Source organism: Cyclopterus lumpus, chromosome 5 (genome assembly GCF_009769545.1).
Source record: "Cyclopterus lumpus isolate fCycLum1 chromosome 5, fCycLum1.pri, whole genome shotgun sequence".
Taxonomy (NCBI): Eukaryota; Metazoa; Chordata; class Actinopteri; order Perciformes; family Cyclopteridae; genus Cyclopterus; species Cyclopterus lumpus.
Genome location: NC_046970.1, coordinates 12370816 through 12392531, shown reverse-complemented (window position 1 = coordinate 12392531; position 21716 = coordinate 12370816). Strand labels below are relative to the sequence as shown.

The following is a 21716-nucleotide window of genomic DNA, read 5'->3' as shown; positions in this document are numbered from 1 at the left end:
GCCGCTCCATGTGAGAAGATGAATGCTTGTGGAGATGTATGTGTGTGTGTGTCCTCATGTGTGTGCCCTGCTGAAGGATGCACATCAGTTTATTCCTGACTCCATACACTCTAATTCACAAGCTGTGTATAATAACTGCTAAAGGCCTCTACACAGAAAAAGAAAGGAGAATGTGTTATGTTGAATGATGAATGTTGGAATTCCCCTCAAGTAAATAATAAGAGAACAAGTCACATACTGTTTTATATTGTTGCAATCTTGGGGCAGTCTGAGTGCTACAGGTGAGCTCGATAACTGTCTCAGGCCATTTTTCCAGCAGCAGACAAAGTGGCTGCTTTTAGCCTGCAGGCTCTCAGCCAACAGACTGCTTGTCAACTTGATGGATCACTCCATCAACATCACAAATGGCTGGGTAGGTCTGGTGTACCTGAGTATGAGCGCACTCAGTCCCCCGAAGTTATGTAAACAGGTTTCCATCCACACAATTACATAAGCGTGATGGAAACACTGAAATAGGCTACTCCGGATATCACAAGACGTCTGCTGTGTGTCTAATCACTGCTGCGCTGCTTTGCATTGTGTCTGTGTGTGTGTGTGTGAATACACTTACTGTCCCCCTTTTTACACAGTCTATGAATCATTTCCAATAGCATCCTTTCTGCGGTATCTGCTGTATGAACACATTGCATGATTGATGATTGTGATTAGGATGCTATTTATCTGCGAAGTGCTTCTTCCAGTTGATCCAAGCTACCCTCGTCTGTCCGCTAACACCACACTGCTGAACATACCAGTCTACGCTATGCCCTCCAATGCGAGGCCCCGCTGTGAGCTATTCTAGCAAAGTCTTGACAAATCTATTCCAGGTTCATTTTCCTTAATGTCTGGAGGAATTCTCATCAGCACGTCTACAAGAATAGGTGGACGAGTCTATAAGCAGGGCATAAACAGCTGGGTGTAAACAATACATATTAGAGACCACATTCTGGAGACCAGAGACTCACTAAATATAACTCTTCTTCTTCTTCTTCTTCTTCTTCTGATTGAACAGACTTGAGTAATCATCCATTTCATCTCTTGGTCATTTACTCTGTCAGTGGACATCCGCAGAGTGCCGGCTACTAAGTGAACTCTGTCTCTCAGATCCCAGGTCAGACTTTGTTCAGCTTTTGAAATCTAACATGTAGGTTTGATGCATCTGCTTTTGGTTAAGTCTTGTTTTTTTCTTCAGTTTCATCATTTGGAGAAGACATTTCTAGAAAAAAACATGTGTGTGTTTATGGATTTAGGTGTGTTGGATATAACTCCTTTAAATGCATTGCAATCTCATCTTCTATACAATTTTCAAGACTGACAACCCCTCAGGCTGAGGAGGCTTTCTGGCCCCTATTTCTCTTTCTCTCTGTCTCACTGACGTCTTTCTTCTTTATATCCTCAATATTTAAAAATAAATTCATCTTTGCTGGTCTGTGTCAGCTGAGTTTAATTATGTACAGGGTTGTTCTCATGCTGGCTACACAAAACTGGAAACTTGGAACTTACTAAATGAAGAAGCGAGCATTTGCTACTTGTTTTTAAGAGCATTAGACACAAATGTTTTCTTGTTCTGCAGAATTACATATGGTCCACATTTATTTTCAGAGTCAAGCACTGGATGTGGTTCGGCTTGACGTATCCAATTGGCTTCAGAGATTTGGAAATCACTTGTAACATTCACTATTGCTTTTGCTGCAGTTTTTTTAATTCAAGGCTGAATGTGTCTCAGTGTGTCTAAAGAGTTTCTCCGTGTGTTTAATCATGGCCCAAGGCTTCTCTCCAGTACAGGCTACAAGTCCCTTTAAACACACTTCTAATCCTCTGCTGCGTGAAGGAACAGCAAGGCACCGATTTGGAGTCCGTAATACATAGACGGTGGGGGGTGGGGGCGGGGGGTTCAGGCAATCTTTAGACACACTTTTCACTTTAATACTGAATGAAAAGCTGCCTAGCAAATGCCTCAATTAGGCCTGACCCATGGCCTGGGCTGCTGGGCCTGGAGCGACAAGGGCTGACCCCGGCTCCGACCTGGAGACCCCCGGCAGCCCACAGGGTTGTCTCTACATAATGACAACATTGTGTGTTTTATGAATCATTACTATTATGAACATCATCCCCATTAGCACGGCTAACACAGAATTCACACTGTGTTATTCCAAGTATGTCAGACAGTTTAAATTTGTGCACAAGAGTGAAGCTGTAAATTAGTCGAGAGTCGAGTGACACTTTGTGGTAAAGAATAAACAAGGTGGACCTTTTGAGATGTGTAGATGATTGGATGATTGCTGTAACTCAAATATGTACTTTGGTGTAGTGTGTCCTTTTGATTATATATTTTACAATAATCGAAGTTAACAATAGTAATAATATATATTTTCTACATTAATTGATTCATTGTTTGGTTTATAAATCCCAGAGCTCAGTCCAACCAATCATCATTGGAGATTTAAAGAAACTGCATAATATACACGTTGTGAGCGCTTGGCCATTAAAAATGTAGTAAACGATTTTTGTCAACGACATCAATTAATCATTTTAGCTTTTAAATGTATTTTACTCCAAGACCATTATTCTAGATGCTCAACACACATTACATAACAAAGTAAAACACAAAACCTATCCAAAACAATAAATATTAATGTAATTAATTACCCTTCCTATTTGATCTTCTGATTTTGTAAATTTTTTTGATCATACTAAAATCTCAGTATTTTGTAGAAATATGCTGTTTAAATGAAACATGTAGTTTTACTGACTTACAAAGTTACTTATGTAAACAGTTGTTTGTTTAGTTTATTGATCATCAACTTGAAAATGGAAGTGTTGAGAAAACCATCCTAATTTTAAAGATACTCAGCATAACGACTCGACTCCACTACTCTTTTCTGGGAACAGTAGTTGTATCCAAACATTTCTTCATGATGAAAACATCGCTTTAGTAGATATATTGTAATTATTTTTAATAGATGTTTGTGAATTGAAGACTGAATTCTAAGAAAGTCTAAGTTTGGGTGTGAAGTTAAAGGAAGTTATAGGAATAATTCTGTTTTGGAATGATGTTTATTGGCTTACTTAGTTAGAGTTGACTACAAAGCTTAGCTTTGAATAAAAACCATAGACTTGAAATAGGATTTGGAAGCAATCACCCATTGGTTTGTGGACTGTGGTTTTGAAGCCTTGAGTTTGGTATTTTGGCCGTCACCATTTTGATATTTTGTTCTTGGTTTTGGCCGGCGCCATCTTGGTTCTTTGATGAACAGAAGTGACATGAGAGGGTTGAGCTTCCGAAAACTAGACATAAAGTGTAACAAAATGGTAATTATTTAAATGTATTATGTTTATTTCTTCTAGTCTAATTCACAGTAAGAAAGAAAAATCATTTATTTCCCAAAATGTGAAATTATTGACTTTAGGCCGAGACGATGGGACCAAATGGATTGTCAACTTTGTCTCCTTCAAACTCAAACATAGTTTTTTTATAGCCTCTATAAACTAGGCAAGGGAGATCAGATCCATCCCGTTTACTGTAAATAATTTTCAGAAAATGAATAACTGGCAATCATTTTGAAAGATGTTTCTGAGTAAAAACACTTGGAAAATCACATATCAAATGTTGTTTTGAAGCTTAATAAATACATCTCTGTATACATTCTTGACTAAGCTAACAACATAATGGAAATATGTGTTTGCCACTGCCAGAAACATTTTGCGGTAATATGACATCTGTCAGACACTGATTGTTTATGGCCCAGCAATTTTTGTATTTGTCAAAAGGCAGTCAGTTTGACATCAAATATAGTAAAGCTTTTTTGTTTGGAGAGTCTAATTATGTTGTTTGTTGGTGATGGTGCCTGTGTTTCCCCCCCTCTGTAATGGTTTATGTGTGTCAGTATGTGCATTTTCTACTTCCTGGCTACATAATTTATTGTGGTTTTATGGTTTACAGCTAATTGTCCCTTCTGAAGTCATTTCTTTCCTTGCATTTGGCTGGTGTTTGGGTAGTTTTTAGCCTTCATATGCACTGAGACTTGTCATGGAACAACAGTGTACCTTTCTCATTTCTTCTATGTTCCTCTGCATCTTAACGCTTCTGATTGTAATCCTAATGCTTGCAATAAGCGTGTACTCCTTTGTATTGAGACAAGTTGAAAATGATGATAGCATACAGTTTATGAACATTAAGTTGACATTGGGTTACTAAAAAAACCTAAATGGCTTACTAAAGATGATCACCTTTACAGGAGGCACTGAGGCAAAAAGGACCAGTAGCGGAGATAGAAGAGGCCCCTTAAACCACCACCATCCACCACTGACCAAGTGATGAATGATACTACTTGTGCTTTCAGCCCTCGCCAAATAATTAGACATATTCAAATTAATTCAATCCATACAATGCTCCTTCGTCTAGTACAAGGAGAGTTCGCTTTGAAATGTCTGTTGGTCACCCAAAAGAAGGTTAGAGTGACCAAGAGACTTTACTCTAAGAAGAGGGACTGTTTAAAGAGTAAAATAATTGTCAAAAAAGGCTGATGCATGCGGACAAGTAGTGCTGGCCACCATGCAATATACATAGTACACGAGCAATGCAGCGGTTTAGTTGCTGCCACTGTGAAGCCTGTCCAAACAGTAAAAACTGGGCAGGAAACAAGGGGCTATTAGTCCTGTCAGATGGATACTGTTACATGGTCTATAAAAGAACTGGTTTATGTCCTGGGCAATCAACTCAGCAAACTTGTAGGTTTTAAAACTTTACTCTGCACTACTGAGAATTATATGATTACTTGCTTTTCCATGCTCACAAAAATTATACTAATGTCTAAGACTGTAAAATGATTTCATATTTGCATGATGCATTTATCTTAGCATTGATGCACTGATAATCAAGAGTGCTAGTTCTAAACAACATGTATATTTTGTTTTAACCTACGCACCCTGCTCAAGCTCCATTTTCTGAATGCTTTGACTCTCCATTGACTAACTGACAGACTTCCTTTTACCACACATTGTGGAACTCAACATGGAACTCATTATACAATAAACTGAAGATTAACTTTAATTCTTCATTCCTCTATTTCCCTAAAAATGCTGCACCACATTATCTCCATACCAACAAAATATGTATCTATAATGTGCATAAGGTGGTGGAACTGGCTGCGATACAAGGAAACCAGCTTAAATCTTGCCTATAGGGCACCAAATAGGTCATGGTCGGCTCTGTTTTTATGAAAAACAACCTAATGTTCAAGTGTTACTTACATGCAAGCGGTTGCAGTGTCACCTTTCACAAATGATTGTCGCCCGATTGTCGATGATTGTTCTATAAGGCTTTTGCATACAGTGGTTTGCTTTGATTAGTTAAACATGTCAAAGTGAGTGAAAATAAATGATCTGATGCAGCTTACATGTTGCAAAGTTGGTGAGGGGGGCTCCTAACCCTCTCTGGACATGTTGTTTTCACATGTAAATGACAACCAGCTTAGTGTGATCAGACTCTCAGTAATGACACTTCCTGTGTGTGTGCGTGTGTGCGTGTGTGTGTGTGTGTGTGTCTGTGTGTGTGTGTGTGTGTGTTTCATAACTATAACCTCAAGTTGATTTGGGTTGGAAACCATAAAGTTGAGTCACAATTACACCCAGGGAAACTATGTCCAGATGATTCCGCTAATAAGCAATTAAAATTTTTTATTAAAAAGTTGTCATTTCAACTGTTACAAGTTACAACTGCTGCAGGCAGCAATGGGCTGAACACAATGAGGTAGCTTCTGGAAGTGTAGTTTGATGGAAGTTATGTGAAAACAAACAAAGTTGACAGTATGAGGTGGAAAGTCCCAACGTTTTTACACTAAAGCTGTTTTTAATCCCCATAGTCTGGGAAAGGGAGCATCAGTTGTGTGTGTGAATGCCTGTGTTGGTGTGTCAGCACGACCAGGACAGGTTACCCAGTCTGACCTGACCCAGCTAGGTCTCATAAAAGCATCATTGAGGCCTGGAGGCCCGGAGACACAGCCACTGCGTTTGTTGCCCTACCCAAGGTGTATTCCCCCTGGAGGGAGAGTGAGGGGGCGGGGCAGAGGGGTGTTACTCATTAGAGAGAAAGAAACCATTCCTTGGCTTGGGCACACATTATTTCATAGTTTATTAGTGGAAATAAAACCGCAGCGTTATTTTTATGTATGTTTTTTTATGTATGTTTTTTATGTATGTATTTTTATGTATGTTTTTTTATGTATGTTTTTTTTTTATGTATGTATTTTTGCAACTGCTCGCCCCATTTTTTTGGTTTGCCTCCTCCCATGCTGCTTTACCACAGTCCGTTTTTTCTCTTATTAATGCAGTTACCAGTATGGCTCTAATTAATAGGACTCTGTTCACTTCTTATACATTGCCTGCCAGATGCTTGAAACTCCCTCTCTTTCGTTTCCTCTGTTCCCTCTATCATTTTCCATCCTTTTTTTTTAGTTTGCAACACTTTTTTCCCCCTCATCGTTGATCCTTTTATACTATCTGGATTTCATACTGGTGATTTCAGTCTTTGAATTTAAAATTGGTTAAAGAGTCAACTTGAAGTCTCATTTTAAAAGTAAAAATACTCAAAAGCTGCATCTCCTTAATTTTTCAAGGTCAATTGCACGTTCACATCAGCATGTGTGAATGCAGTGTTTTCCACTGATTACTTGACCATGAATAAAGTTATAGAACATCTGGGTATGTTCACTTCTACAGCCTACATGCCCATGCTTGTATGTTTCTGTGTTGTGCTTTTAAAGAGGTATGTGCATGCTTATGTTTTGGAAAATGTGATCATTCCACACCATGTATGTAATCACTTTTGTAAATCACTACATACTTTGTCCAACCTATGTTTGACATTTTCTGATCTTCAAACAGAAAATGTCTTTGTGAAAATAGTCGTATAGGACTCTCCCTAGCTGGCCCTTGCAGTGAAGAAAAACCACAGCAGAGCCAAGCCGTTACAGAAAAAATGTCAATATGGGAAATATGACTTTAAAAACAACACTCACTGCGCTGACTTTTGTGGCTTTGTGTGTGGATGTGTAATATGCGCCATGTGTGCTTGCATGTGTGGGAAGTAAATAAATGCTGCAACAACAAAAGGACGTAGAAGAATTTTACTCCAATAGTAGCAGCACAGATGCACAGATGATTAGTCTATTATTTTGTCCGCCAGTGAGGTTTGACTAAATATTAGAAACACCACTCAGTATGATGCAATACAAATCAGCAGCACCACAAACTGTAGCTCCAAATTAAATGAACACCTCTTTAAAACATTATCAACAAAAGCTGAATATTTAATCTTCATGAAGGTAGAATCCATTGCACTGCATTGCCTTAGACTGCATTAATTAAAAAGCAAACAAATTGTCTTGGGATCTGGACTGATAAAGTCTGGAGCACACTATCATGGTTAGAGCTATTTAATACGGAGCAGCTAACGTCATTTAGCCTTTGTGAAACTGAGCAATCCAAAACAGTTTGGGACATATTAGTCCATGTTTTGAGAATATAATGGAGGTTTTGAAACTATATATTATACTAAAGAAACTGCTCACAGAAATGTGTGGATTATCGAGATTAACTAGGATCTTGTTCCTGGTAAAATATGTGAACCAGGAGATTCTGTATTTGTATATATGTTGTGTGTGTGCACGTGCATCTTTGTGTCTGTCTGTCCATGGCTAATCTGGCATACTGTTGGACCCATCTGTCTCAGGTTTGCTGTGTGTGTTGTGTATGTATGTACAGTATGTACAGTGCCTATAAAAGGTATTCACCCCCCTTGGATGTTTCACCCTCTTTTTGCTTATATACATGAAATCATGGGCAATATAATTTGACTTTTTTGACAATAATTTACAAAAAAAGCTTCTTTCATGTCAAAGTGAAAACAGATTTTCACAAACTAATGTCAATGAATTAAAAATATATACGGTAAAGTAAATGATTGCATAAATATTCACCCCCTTCAGGTCATTATTTAGTAGTTGCACCTTTGGCTGCAATCGCAGCACTGAGTCTGTGTGGATATGTCTCAATCAGGCTGGCACATCTGGACCCTGCAATTACTTTCCATTCTTCCTGGCAAACAACGCAAGCTCTGTCAGGTTGCTTGGGGATCGGGCGTGAACAGCTCTTTTTAAGTCCAGCCACATATTCAGGATTGGATTGAGATCTGGACTTTGACTTGGCCACTCCAGAACATTCACCTTGTTGTCTTTGAACCATTTCTGTGTAGCTTTTGCTGTATATGTTGTCTTGCTGGAAAATAAATCTTCTCCCAAGTCGTAGTTCTCTTGCAGACATAGTCATATTATCCTCCAGGATTTGGGGATATTTTTCTGTATTCACCCTCTACCTTTACAAGCCTTCCAGGGCCTTCTGCTGAGAAGCATGATGCTGCCACCACAATGCTTCACGGTGGAGATGGTACGTTTGTGGTGAAGTGCAGTGTTTGGTGTTTGCCAAACTTAGCGTCTAGTCTGATGGCAAAAAGCTACATTTTTGTCTCATCAGACCAAAGAATCTGAGCCACTGAAGCTGTTGTAACTCCTTCAGAGTGGTCTCCCTCACCAGTTTTCTTCTTGCCCGGCCAGCTCGGGGCAGATTTACACGTGCCATACTCCTTCCATTTCTTAATGATGGATTCAACTGAACTCTGTGGGATGTCCAGCGAGTTAGACATATTTTTGTAGGCATCTCCTTTTCAATTAACCATAGACTGGACCTCACAGACACATATGTGTTTATACTACAATCACTTGAAACAAATCAACTGCAATCAGGTGATTTCACTATTTGTGACACTGCTGGCATCAACTAGCTGAACCTCTGTTGAATTAGAGCAGTCTCCTTATAGGGGGTGAATATTCATGCAAATAATTATGTTACACTATATATTTCTTATTAATTAACATTAGTTTTTAAAAAGTCAGTTGTATGTATGTATGTATGTATGTATGTATAACTATCGCTTAGTAGATGACAAACTGAACCAACTGCTGACTACAGAATGCATCCTCTCATTTTGGTAGGAGGAGGCTTGTTAGCTGTTAGCAGCCGATAGGCAGAAGAGTCCTGGCTAACAGAGATGACAGCTAACAGAGCTAATACATCTAAGAGAACTAAACACACTGACTGTTTCTTTTCAGAGGAAGTGTTAAACAGTCAAAATAATGCATTACACAGTTAACTACTGCTTAGATGCATGAAGTGAGTGCAGACAGCTGCATAGATAGCACTTCTACAGAGTACACTTCTAGTTAAATTATGTGAGTACTATGAACAAACTTTCATTCATCTCAATTGTATTGAGTTGGGTTTTGAAAATCTCAGAAGAGATCTTTTGAAATCTGAGCAAATTAAATCTTAATCTGCACGTTGAGATACCACAAGAACATAAGAGGCAATTTAATGAGTTGACCTTTTGAGATGGAACTGGTGGAATCGTTGTACTTGAGCTAAATTAAGACATATTGCTTTGGTGTGTTTATGTGTTCACATTTCTCTGTCTTGTAAAAAGGCTCTGCTGTGGCCAGTATGTTTACCTCCACATGTGGAGTAGGGGGTGCCCCTTTGCATATATATATATACACACAGTATATGTTTACTGTACTTGTATTTATGCACCTTAGTAGTCTGTCAGTACAATTGAGAGACAAGGACAGAGGTTTGCTATTTTATAGGACAGATTGTTCCTCTCAATATATATTTTTTCACTATGTATTTTGACTGAATCATGTATTCTTTTTCGTAGTTCAATAAGGGACATTTGTAAATTCATAATTCTCTCCCTCTGTGTCTCACCCACCCTGTTTGATTCCCATGCCGAAGCAGGCCCAAAACAACAAGACATTCTTTTGCAGAGCTGTATTTACCACACAGCTCCACCCTAGAGAGTCAAGCTCCACCCACTCATGAAATCACTGAAGGGGATGAGAGAGTCATAGAGAAAGATGGGAGGGCAGCCTCAATCTGTCTTCTTTTTAGCTTATTGACAGGGCCACAGAGTCACCATGTGAGTCATTAGAGACAGAAAAGGTGAGACATGGTGATCATTACAAACCTTCAACGGTGTTTGTGCTTCACAGAGGGCACAGAGGAGTGTTTTTTATGGTGTGGGGTACAGTGAGAATGAGGTCATGTGTGTCTGTTGTGGTAAAGGGTTAATTGTACCCATGTTGTGGCTGGCTGTTCTCAAGTAGGCTGGCTAGAGTCAGGCTGGCAGAGGGAACAGAGAGACCCTTTATAATACAGTTCTGCTGATTGAAATCATATGGCGTTGCCTGAAATTATTCCACTGAAGACAGACAAAAAGCATGAGAGAAGTGTCGCGGTTTCGTCAGCACTCTCCTTTTGCTCATTGGCTTCCATGATTTTATTCCTAGACTTTGGAATTTATATTTTTCAGCGATTGTTTTGGCAAATTATATTTTTGTTTTTGACTTGTTAAAGCCAGTGTGCTTACTAGGTTTTACTTTAGTTCCAGTACCTAACCTTCTCTTCCCTCCTTTTCTACAGAGTCTGTACCTGGTCAGGTCTTGGTCACGTGGCTCCTGGTCTACTTTCCTGTTTAAGCAGCATCCTTCCTACCTCTCTGCAGCCTGACACCAGAGCAGCCAGCAGCTGAGAGGGAGGGGCTGAATGGCAGCAGCCCACTTCAAACTCAACGCAGGCCCCTGACGAAGACGACGCAGGGAGACAAAACAACAAAACATTTAGAGAAATCACTTGAACCACCAGCAACACTTTACACAATGGCAACCAACAGGGAGCACCAAGTGCGTCACATAACCGGCTTCCCCCGGGCTATGTACCCGTTCACCTTTAACTCCATGCGTAGCCACTCCCCCTTTGACCTGCTGGCCAGTAGCCACCTTTTCGGCCGTTTTGGGACAGACCTTCCCAAAGAGATGGCTGCATTGTGTAAGTAATACAAATCATTTATTCATAATTTACACAACTTACAAAAATTGTGTTATACATCACTGTTACAGAGCGTATTGCTTTAAAAGATGTATGTTTACGAACCGATTTTATTTGCAAACCACAAAAATGTTTTAAAATATCATCATGAGGGTTCCAGCTGTTCAGAGGTTGAATCAGAAGGCAATACATCCTGATCCCAAACACATGACAAGATAGTGTGCTCGATGTCTGTTTTGTGTAAAAACAGTTGAGACTCTCCTCAATTGTGTCTTCAAGGTCACTTTGAGGCTATCATCACGCTTTAAATCATGCATTGAAAAGAGATTGGAAGAGAAGAGTTTTTCCATGTGGTAAACCAGGCAGAAAGAAGAGAGGACAGGCTGTAAAAACAGCAAACATAGCATGATCCCTTGTGTAATTAAACGCTTTCCATAAAATTTTAATCTTTCAAAATTATTGTTAGAACAGAAAAATATGAGAGTTTTTCATTTCAGCCTTCAAAAGCAATGTGTTTGGATAGACACCAGTTGAGTCACAGGGGGCACTATTGCACTTCACAGAGACTGAGCAAGACCTCAGAGAGAGTCGTGCAAAGACTGACAACATTTTGTACTTTGAAAAGGCATTTGATTTGAAGGGTCAATTACTTTCTTTTTTTTACTGGCTCTCATATTCTACAATTTCCTTCAAAATGAACTTCTGTCCTTATATGTTTTCCTTTGTTCCTCTTATCTTCATTGTGTTTGATTACAGTATAGCTCACAAATTACAGCATCACAGTTTAATTGAGTCTGCATTATAACTAAATTATAATTCCTTGCACTCCACAGTCTTTTATTCCTGTACAGTGTAACTTTTGCAATCGTAGAATAAATAGATGCAGGTAGCTGTAGTTTAAACAAATTAATATGAATGTGTGTTAATATGAAAGCTACTATTGTCAGTTTAATCTAGTTCTCTTCATTTGACTGCTGCATGTATGTTGTGTGTGTGTGTGTGTGTTTGTGTGTGTGTGTGTGTGTGTGTGTGTGTCATTGTGTGCACAGATAATGTGTTCAATGAGCGGCTGATATCTGTTTATCTGGAGACTCAGGCCCTACGACCAGGCTTGTAGAACTCACAATTTCATTACATCTTTGACATGTTGCCTCTGGGACTTTTATACATACAGACAGAGACAGAAAGACATGAGGGGCCCAAGCTGCATTATGTCAGTGAGGATTAATGACAATACAGGTGGTTTTATGTGAAAAAACTAAATGTATGTAATCAGGTATATGCAGAATTTCTAAATCAATCACAGTTATCGATGTTATTTCATCTTGTGATAGTGACAGTTGTCAATTGAGGCAAACAAGAAATAAATAGTAGATTGTGATAAAACTACATTTGGTTTATTAACCTTGTAGTAATGAGACCACAAAATAACATGTGCTAGATAGTAAATGTTTAATTCTGCAATATCTCACTCCATCTTCTTTGTTTTTCGACTAATGAGATTCCGCAATTAAACATGTTCTTCCTCAAAAATGTAATTACAAATCAAAGTAATGTCATTATTACATAATTTTGGATCAAATTAAATGTATAAAAACTTGTATTTTGTTCCAGGAATTTAATTTAATTCAATTCAGTTTATTTTGTATAGCCCAAACAAATTACAAATGTGCCTCAGAGGGCTTTACAATCTGTACACATACGACATCCCTGTCCCAGGACCTCACATCGGATCAGGAAAAACTCCCAATAATCACCGTCTCTTTGTTCCCAACTTCTGATAAATAGCAGAGCCTCTGAATGAATTGAAAAATAAAGGGTCCAAATTCATCTGGATGTCAGCCTCTCAAGCTGCTTTTAAGACCTAGAAACAGCATCTTGCTTAATTCCCCATCAATTTGTGGACACCCAGATTCCACCTACTACCTTCATTGTGTACACAGATACCAGCAATGTTGGCAGTCTTTGGTGCAGTTATGGCCTACACAAATGGGATTGGCAAGTGTGTCACTGCTTTCAATTTAAATCAGGCAAAAAAGTTTTTAATCCCACAACAGGAATGTTTGGCAGAGGTATTGGAATGGAAAATGTTGGTATATTGGTATATTGAAAAGTGACGTTGCTACCTGGTGGGCAGGACCTTCACTGTTGTGACAAACCATTTGTCTTCAAAACTCAGAGGGTCGGGTTGACGGAGGGGTTCTACTGCCTCGACTTTAACATACTATACCAAGGTTTGCTGGGTTATTTGCCTGAGGACGGGTTGAATCTTCTGATTGCGACTGCTCGTGGGGAGTGACTCACTCTTGAATCTTGCTCATGATGTGGCAAAGGAGTTTACATATTTATTCATCAACTAGATTTTAAGAAAAAAATTTTTTTAACTCTATAGATCCCTTATATAAACTGAAATTTTGATGTGGCAATTAGCCAACAGAGGTTTTCAGTACGGATTATTTTGAATGAGGAAAACTAATAATGAGCCAATTATTTACCATTGTGGGAAGCTAGAATAAATGACTTCTCTCTCAATAGTGCAAAGTGTACTAAATGATACTAAATTACTAAAGAGGTTTAAGTGTCATTTGCCAATTAATTCAAACCGGGTCCTAATCAGTGTGAGTAGAAGACTTGACTTTGTTCTCTAATGAGATGAAATTCAAAAGTAAAGCCCTCTGAGGCAAATTAGTAATTTGTGGTTTTGGGCTATACAAAATAAACTGAATTGAAGTTGAATTGAAAACATCCCTCGATGTAGAATTAGTAGATACCCACATCAAAAGCTCTCGCTTTCTTATTCAATCATACAGTAAATGATCTCCTCTTTTCCTAAAAGCAGTGGGAAAAGGGAATTAATATAAGAGCACACAAATAAATAGATAAACAAAATACTGTATATGATACCATCTTTGAATTTTAACTAAATATTTTTCAAAATGTCTTCTTTTTTTTTTACATAAAAAATTCTAGTTAAGTTATGAAATGGAAGAAAAATCTGGCTGATCACATGGAAAGGAAGTGTATTTTTCCACAATGAACACAATGTCCTTTTCGTAATTTATGAACTAGTCACATCTTGTTCTCTGTAATGTTTTGAGTGTGTGTGTGTGTGTGTGTGTGTGTGTGTGTGTGTGATATTAGTAACTTGAACCTAAAGGCACAGAGCGAGGCTTGTGTGTTTTTCTTTGTGTCTTTCATCACTGGCACTCTGTTTAAGCACATACACACATAATTGTCTGTGCGTCCAAACACACACACACACACACACACACACACACACACACACACACACACACACACACACACACACACACACATTTCCACTCTGAAGGCTGCACATTCCAACACCCATGAATATCACAAACCAGCAGTCTTGCACTCCTTGCCTCACATTTGTGACTATATTTGTGCGCTTGCTGATGACCGCAGTGAGACTTTGTGCAAATATCTGCGGCCGGGCCGACGGAGCTGCTGGTGGAGAAACAGACAGAGACAGAGAGAGAGGCCATTGTTCAGCTCTGTGTGTTTGTGTCAGACATGACGACAGGATGAATAGCCAAAAGAACCTGATTGTGAATAGTTGTAATATGACTCGCTCCTCTTACAAATTTAAAGTTTGTGTGTGAGAAAGGCAGAAATCTTCCATTTGGCCAACTAAAAAAAAATAAAGTTTAAGTTTTCTTAAAAGTGAAAGAAAGTGACTTTTTCTTTCTTCCTTCACATTCACCCTGCATTTGTATGTCCCTTTTCTCAAAGCAGCAACAGGGGGCATGGTGCTCTGAGGCGGGGAGGGTAATTGTCTCAAGGTGTGGGGAGAGCTCAGCAGGCTCATACTGTGCTGGTCTGCTCCCTGCAGAGTATCATTGTGTTCTGGTGTGCCGCCCGGCCATGGTGGTGATAGACAGGTAGAAACTCCATCAAAAAAAGGGGGGGGGGGGGTTACTCAAAAGATGAATAAAAAAACTTCAGCATGCTGTTATTCTCCAAACATTAATGTAAAAATCTAAAGAAACGGATTCAGGGGGTTGGCAGAAATATAAACAAAACACAAACAACAGTTGAAAAACAAAAAAAATAGAGAATTGTAACACACAAGGGTGGTATGAAACATAGGCAGCCACAGGCAGGACAGTTTGTATGTGTGTGTGAAGGGGGGTGTTAAAGCCCCAGTGGGGGTTTCTTCCAGAGTTCATCTCTCTTGAACGAGGGAAGGAAAGGGAGGAGGAGAGGGAGGTGGGTGAGGCTTTCTTGTATAAAAACTATCCAGACTCCGGACCTGTATGGTTGGCTTGCAGCAAAGTCCCACTTCAGTGTGGCTGAACTATCCAATAAGCTCCCTGAGGGAAGATAACTGAATCCATTTTTAACTGAATTGAAGGAATTGAATTAGATATCCGCAAAGAGAAAGAGAATAAATTAAACTGCAATAGAGACATGAATGACTGTTGAGAGACAAAGAAGGAAGAATGTGTGAATTGAAAGATTTTAATTTTAAAATTAACCTTAAATAATAATCTCCATCCAAATGGCAGAAATACTATGCATTAATGGACAATTAGGAGGTCTGTTCACATTGCTGCAGACTTTTCTAAATTGTTTGTATATTTTGAACAAAGATCTTGGACATTCATGGTCAGCAACCATACTTTCTCTTCTTTTTCATCTCTGTTATGGGTCTGCAAATTCCTAATGACTTCCTATTAAATTGTGAGGACATTTCCTGGAAAGAACAATGTACTTTCGCTGACAGTGTTCAATTGGTTCACTTTACGCAATTAATTTATTCTAATTAGATGCTAGAAATATGTCTACATACAAAAATGCAATTCAACAAATATACAGAATAAAGGTTCAAAAAATGAATACATATTTGTTTAGGTTTAAAGTGGGTCTTCTTTAGTAAATCAACAGCTGCTCACAACACAACACAACTAAAATCTAATAACTGACTCAGAAATATGCAAAGAAAATTCCGAACAAGGAGCATCAAATTGCATTGCTCTTTTTTTAAATTAAATGATCAGGGAAAAATAAAACTGTAAATTAAAGCTTTATCGTTATTGTTAGTCGATCTTCAGTTCTTTAGGTCCTTTTAATTGTATAAATAAACTTCTGAGAATAATTGGAAATATAAACTGACCAGCAGCGACGCCAAATCGGGATATCAACCACACCCATCTTCAGACTCTGCCTTCATTTTGATCTTAATGACACACCTGTAAAGTTTCATGACTGCATCTTATTGTCGTGACGCCATCGCTGTGACAAAATCTGACACCAGACAGACATGTAAATGCCATGATGACACACACACACACCCACACACACACACACACACACACACACACTCACAAGGTGAACACAATACCACATGGTAATCATAGTAAAAGTGCAACACAATACTCAAGTAATAGGCATTTAATTTGGGGGAAATTTGGGGAAATTAGCAAATGAGACACTCCCTAAATGGCCTCTCTCTGAGCCCCTTTCGTACTTTCTCTGAACAAACTCTGTGAGGTAGGAGTTTGTTGCTAAGGGTGGTAGAGTTGTACTGTTTGGAAGCAAGGCAATGTTCCCTGCTGTAGTGAAACAAAAGGGAATTAATACAGTAAAAGAAAGAAGAAAGAGTCAAGGGAGAAGGAAGGGGAGGTGAGGAGTGTTTGTTTTCATTTGCAGAATATGAAATATGAAGAGGCGAATTGGAAAATTTGAAGGAGAAAGGGGGCAAGTAGAGGTACTTTGATGCATGACCAATCAGAAAGAAGGTACACACCCCCTTTGCATGCACCGCTCCCTCTTCTTCTTACCCGACCCCACCTCCCTTTTCTGTGCTGAGAGAGCATGCGGATAGTTGGTTGAGTCTGTGGTGGAGTGTGAGAGGCCCAAAGAGCCTGCAAGTGGGGAGCTGAGATCAGTTAAAGAAGTCAAAAAAGGCAGGCAGGCAAGTGATCTGGGAAAAGACAGGGTCAAAATGTTTGGGTAGTAGAGCAAGAAAGAAGGATTTTGTCCATCCAGAGGACTTAGTTTGTAAGAGACAGGACATGACAGGCAGTCAGGGGGCAACAAGAGACAGACATACAAAAAGAAAGGGAACACCTGGACCAGCAGGGCATTGAGTTACTTTCAGTCACAGGAAGCCTTTTCTCAGTTTTTACAGCCACTTTCTCACAGCTTGGCTGCAGAACAAGCGGCTGAAGCTGTGTTTGCTGGGATTTGAGAGGAGCATGTTCGACTGTATGGAGGCTCTGGGGCTTGGCCCGCGGGCCCGCTTTGATGTGTCCGCGCAAGGATCATGCATGCTCGGCAAGGCAACCCCTTACTTCTCCGGCCTAGACCCCTTCGCCTGGGCTGGAACTGGCAGCATTCAGTGTGAGTACTCCATCCTGTCCATCAGACTGGAACAGAGCAGCTGCGTGTGTCTGTGTGTGTCTGTGTGTGTGTGTGTGTGTGTGTGTGTGTGTGTGTGTGTGTGCGTGTTCTTATCAGAGTCCTGGTTTTGTTATCATAGAGCTCTCTCCACAGGAAGAGTCAGATTCCTTTTGATTCTATGTACCCATTCTCACCCTGCTTTTTGTTTGTTTATGTGCTTAGTGTGCTTTGTGAGAGTGAGTGAGTGTGTTGGGGAGTGCATATTTATACATCATCGTGTTTGTTTTCTTTATGAATGACACATGATTGACAGTTCTTTTAAACTATTTGGGACCGGACCTGACGACGTGTCCAGAAAACAACAACGTCCAAACAGAAACAGTACTGACAGATTGAAGGCAAATGGGCCTTGGAATCACATGGTTGTGATTTGGCCAATAAACACACACATAGAACCACAGTTAGTTAGAAACAGATTGCAAAATATAAACAAATACATGATTGGACTGAATAACTGTACTATATGAGCAGTCTTTTAATATTGCCGCTAATGTGATTGGAGAAAGTCACCCAAAGCCATACAACACATTTCAGCAATATTCTTCAGAAGAAAAGTGAGTTTTGAAAGATAAAACTTGAATCACTTTACATATGAGCCGTTTCTTAACACAAGGCTAGACAAGGCAAAGATTGCATCAGGCATTAAGATACAGTGTTAAAAAACAACACAGGAGCAGTCACCCAAGATAAATGAGAAGAATACACTATATCTGGCAAAAGAATAAGCAGACCTTTTGATATTCTCATGGAGTCCACTCTCAGACTATTTGATTACACTTGGTTTTGTGGCTTGGAAAATCAAACATTGACTCTCTATCTATGGAAACTGACTTGCTGAAGTCTATTAATATGTGTCACCGAGCTAATTTTTTTATGTTTGAAACATATTCTCTGCAGTGTCCCGACTGAGCACCTTGAGTCTATTTATCTTCAGTTATTATGTAGATACCAGGACATCAAGCACTGTCAGGTCCTCAGTGCTCACTAATGATGAAGGATGAGCAGTCAGGATGACAAACACCACAGCAGGGCCTGTTCCAACTCGCTAAGAAGCTTCGCCAGATGCCAGTCTGACAGACAAATGTCCACAAATATTCATTAATCATGTTTGCTTTATGTAAAAACGGTTTAGGTTTAGCTTAGCTGTTTCCTTTGTGGATTTTCTGCTTTGAAGGTTGCACCTTTCTGTAAACATTAATGGGCATGCAAAGAGGCATTACTCACCTCCTTTATTTCTTAATCGAGCATAGATTTAAACTCAACCATCTCTCAAACATGAGGCTGGGCCGGTGGACTGCAAATCCTAGAGCTGAAGCGATTAGTTAATGAATTGATTCGTCAATCTGACAGAATAATATACTGTGATAATCAATTGTCATCTTTTCAAACGGAAATTCCTGTCTCCGACTGTAGCTTCTCCAATTTGGTAGTTTGCTGCTTTTCTCAGTTTTGTTTAATAGGACATTTATATTTTTTGGAAAAACCCTGGAAAATTACAACAGGCATTTTTTCTATATTTTTTAATTTTACTAACAAAATGTATTAATGCATCATATAATTGGCAGTTTAATCGATAATGAAAATAGATGTTGTTGCCCGACTTATAATGACATAATAATTGACATAGCTGCATAGCAAACGGTATGTATTGCTGGCACACTTTGTTCTACAACTGCTGATGTATACATATAATGTAGATCATATACCTCATCCATTCTAAGATTTCACATTTTACATAATTTCAGTCAAACTAGGGAACTTTGAAAATAGACAATATTAAGGTTATCCTCTTGAGTCTCAGACATATGCCTCTGGAAATGCAATCAAATAAAAAACACCTTCACACCTTACTCTTATTTCCACTGACCCTTTGACATTGATCACTTTTCTCATGGTCCATGTCAACATGTAGACTTTTTCATCATTAAAGAAGGGCCCCATTGGAAAGTGAATAAGAGTTTGCTTATTCTGTGTTTCTCTCAGTGAACATGCACTGTTCGACATTGTGACTCTAAATTCCTGAGAGCATTTTGGCATCTTTTTGAGACAAGCTTTCTCTTGTGTGTGTGTGTGGGTGTGTGTGTGTGTGTGTGTGTGTGTGTGTGTGGGGGGGGGGGGGGGGGGGGGGTGTTTGCATGCATTTTTGTTAACAGGGGGAGTCATCTCTTCCTGTGTTTTATTTTATTTGAGGCAGTTCAGCACCTCTCTGCTTCCCTTTGTTTTCAACGTCAGGAGGCATTGCAGGGAGCTGGGACATGCCAAAGTCTGTCTGCCACCGCCACTAGTGCAGTAATGGTGGTGGTGGGGGTTCCCCTCTATGTGACATTTGTTTTTATCCTCTTTTGAACCCCCTCCCTTTTACACTTGATCTTCCTCTTCCAATCAGTGCGTGCGTGTGTGTATGTGTACATATGTTCCTCCCAGCAATAATGTGTGTGTGTATTTTTTTGCTCACACTCTGCTCAATTTACTCGCCTTGTGTTGTGTAACCAAGAGCTTTTAATGATTCAATTACAATTACAAAGGGTCAATTATAAGATTAGGTGCTGTGTATGGAGGCACGGGCAGTTAAAATGGATGAGAGCTGAAGGAAGAGTGGAGGGATGTAGTTGGATTTGGGATTAAACTACCCCCCGTAACTCTTTGTATCTTGGTGTTTCAGGCCTTGAAGGAAAACGCTCTCCTCTTCATTCAGTGATAATCTCCTTTTCTCTGGCACCCTCTTCACTTTAAATGTGTTCTTCAAAGCTAGTTTAACAATGCTCCTTGACCATCATATCCTGACATAGGAGAAGAGCAGCTATGATACAATGGGGATGCTTTTACTGCCAATAGCTGATACAAAAACAGAGATATGTGCCTGATTAAATATAAGATAAAACATATTAGTCTTCAGGGGTGTCGAATGTTATATTTCTTGGAAGGGCCTCAGATTCTTATTTTGTCTGTACCTGTGCCAGTGTCAGTAGTTTTTAGTAAAACTAGCGAATCTGTGTCACTGTGTCATGAACTGCTGGCCCATACTATTGTACTCTATATGCCTTTCCTAACACTTTCTCAACACCGGAAAGAAAGACATTGCATTGTGACGCCTAAACAACCTCTGTGAACCTGGAAATTAAAGTTCAGTCAGTGTGTTCAAAGAAAAACACATATTCTTGCAGCTGTAAGACAAGACAATTACAATGTTTCTTAAACCTGTAACTTCCATTTTTCAAAGCAAACCTTTGAACCTCTGAAAATGTATTTTTCATCAAACATTTTAAACAGACTTGTGAATTTGGAAAACACTGATTAGAACCAGATTTTCTTACTTGAAATAACTAGATTAACAGATTTAGATAAATTGTCAAAATTTTAAATGACACGCTTGGAACTGAAAATTTAAATGAAAGTGAATTCTACAACACAAACTTTCTTTCTTTTGTGGCATCAATATGTTTCCTTTCAACAGTCATACATCCGCTGAAACATGAGGTTTAAAACCTAATTATTCCAATGTTCACTAGCATATTTTTTGCAATTACAGTACTCTTATAAAGGCTAGCGGAGACAATCCCAGGCTGCTGATTGTGTGGATCAGTGAGTCGTTGTTACAACTTGTCTCTGATCGGGGCGTCATACCTCCCAGCCGTTTCTCCACTACCACATTAAACTTTAGAATGTGATGAATGAATCATTAGTCTGTCTTATATGTCTATTAAAATGGGATTTAGCTGCTAGGACATGTTCTAAAAGAGTCAGTTTCAGTATAAACGCTGGTAGACTTAAATGTGAAACTAAGTAAAGTGAATACCTGCAGTGTTACTATACATTACGGGACAACTTAATATTTTCATGCTGAAATTCTACCTTAAATGCTTTAAAACTATTTCAAATCCACATGCTAGTAGCAGAAGATGTGTTTGACAAGCCATGTCTCTCAGTGTTGTATTCAGGGCACCCAATATTGTGGTGGGAGACTAATATCAAAAAAGGGCAAAAATAGAGAGCTGGGTTTATTGGGTGTTATAAAAAGAAAGGGTGTATTGTATGTATGATGATGAATGGAAGGGGGACAAACCCAGATTTAACAACCTGTCCCATAAATGCACCCCCAAACCCACACTCAGCAGACAAACAAAGCGTAAGTCTGTGACCATGGAATAAACAAAATATTACGTGAATGTTGTTTTCCAGTTTTTTGGCAGAAAACCCTGCCTAGAATGAATAAATACTGTCATGCTCAAAGAGAGGGAATTGTGACTTCCTGTATTTTTCCATTTTAAGTTGTTTTATACTCTTTTGGAACACATTTCTACACTACA

The 21716-nt window shown here is 39.1% G+C and overlaps 1 protein-coding gene across 3 annotated transcripts in view; it reads left to right on the top strand.

The window, feature by feature from the left end:
* LOC117731154 (retinoic acid receptor gamma-A-like) overlaps nucleotides 1-21716 on the top strand; it is a 34339-nt gene that overhangs the window by 487 nt on the left and 12136 nt on the right. Inside the window, exons 2-4 of one of the 3 annotated variants that reach the window (XM_034533318.1) lie at nucleotides 1052-1150; nucleotides 10576-10980; nucleotides 17152-17349. In XM_034533318.1, the coding sequence (XP_034389209.1) occupies nucleotides 10812-10980; nucleotides 17152-17349 (367 nt within the window). In that variant the 5' untranslated portion in view covers nucleotides 1052-1150; nucleotides 10576-10811. The remainder of the gene's footprint in view (nucleotides 1-1051; nucleotides 1151-10575; nucleotides 10981-17151; nucleotides 17350-21716) is intronic. The other 2 variants (XM_034533317.1, XM_034533319.1) reach the window with 2 other exon arrangements.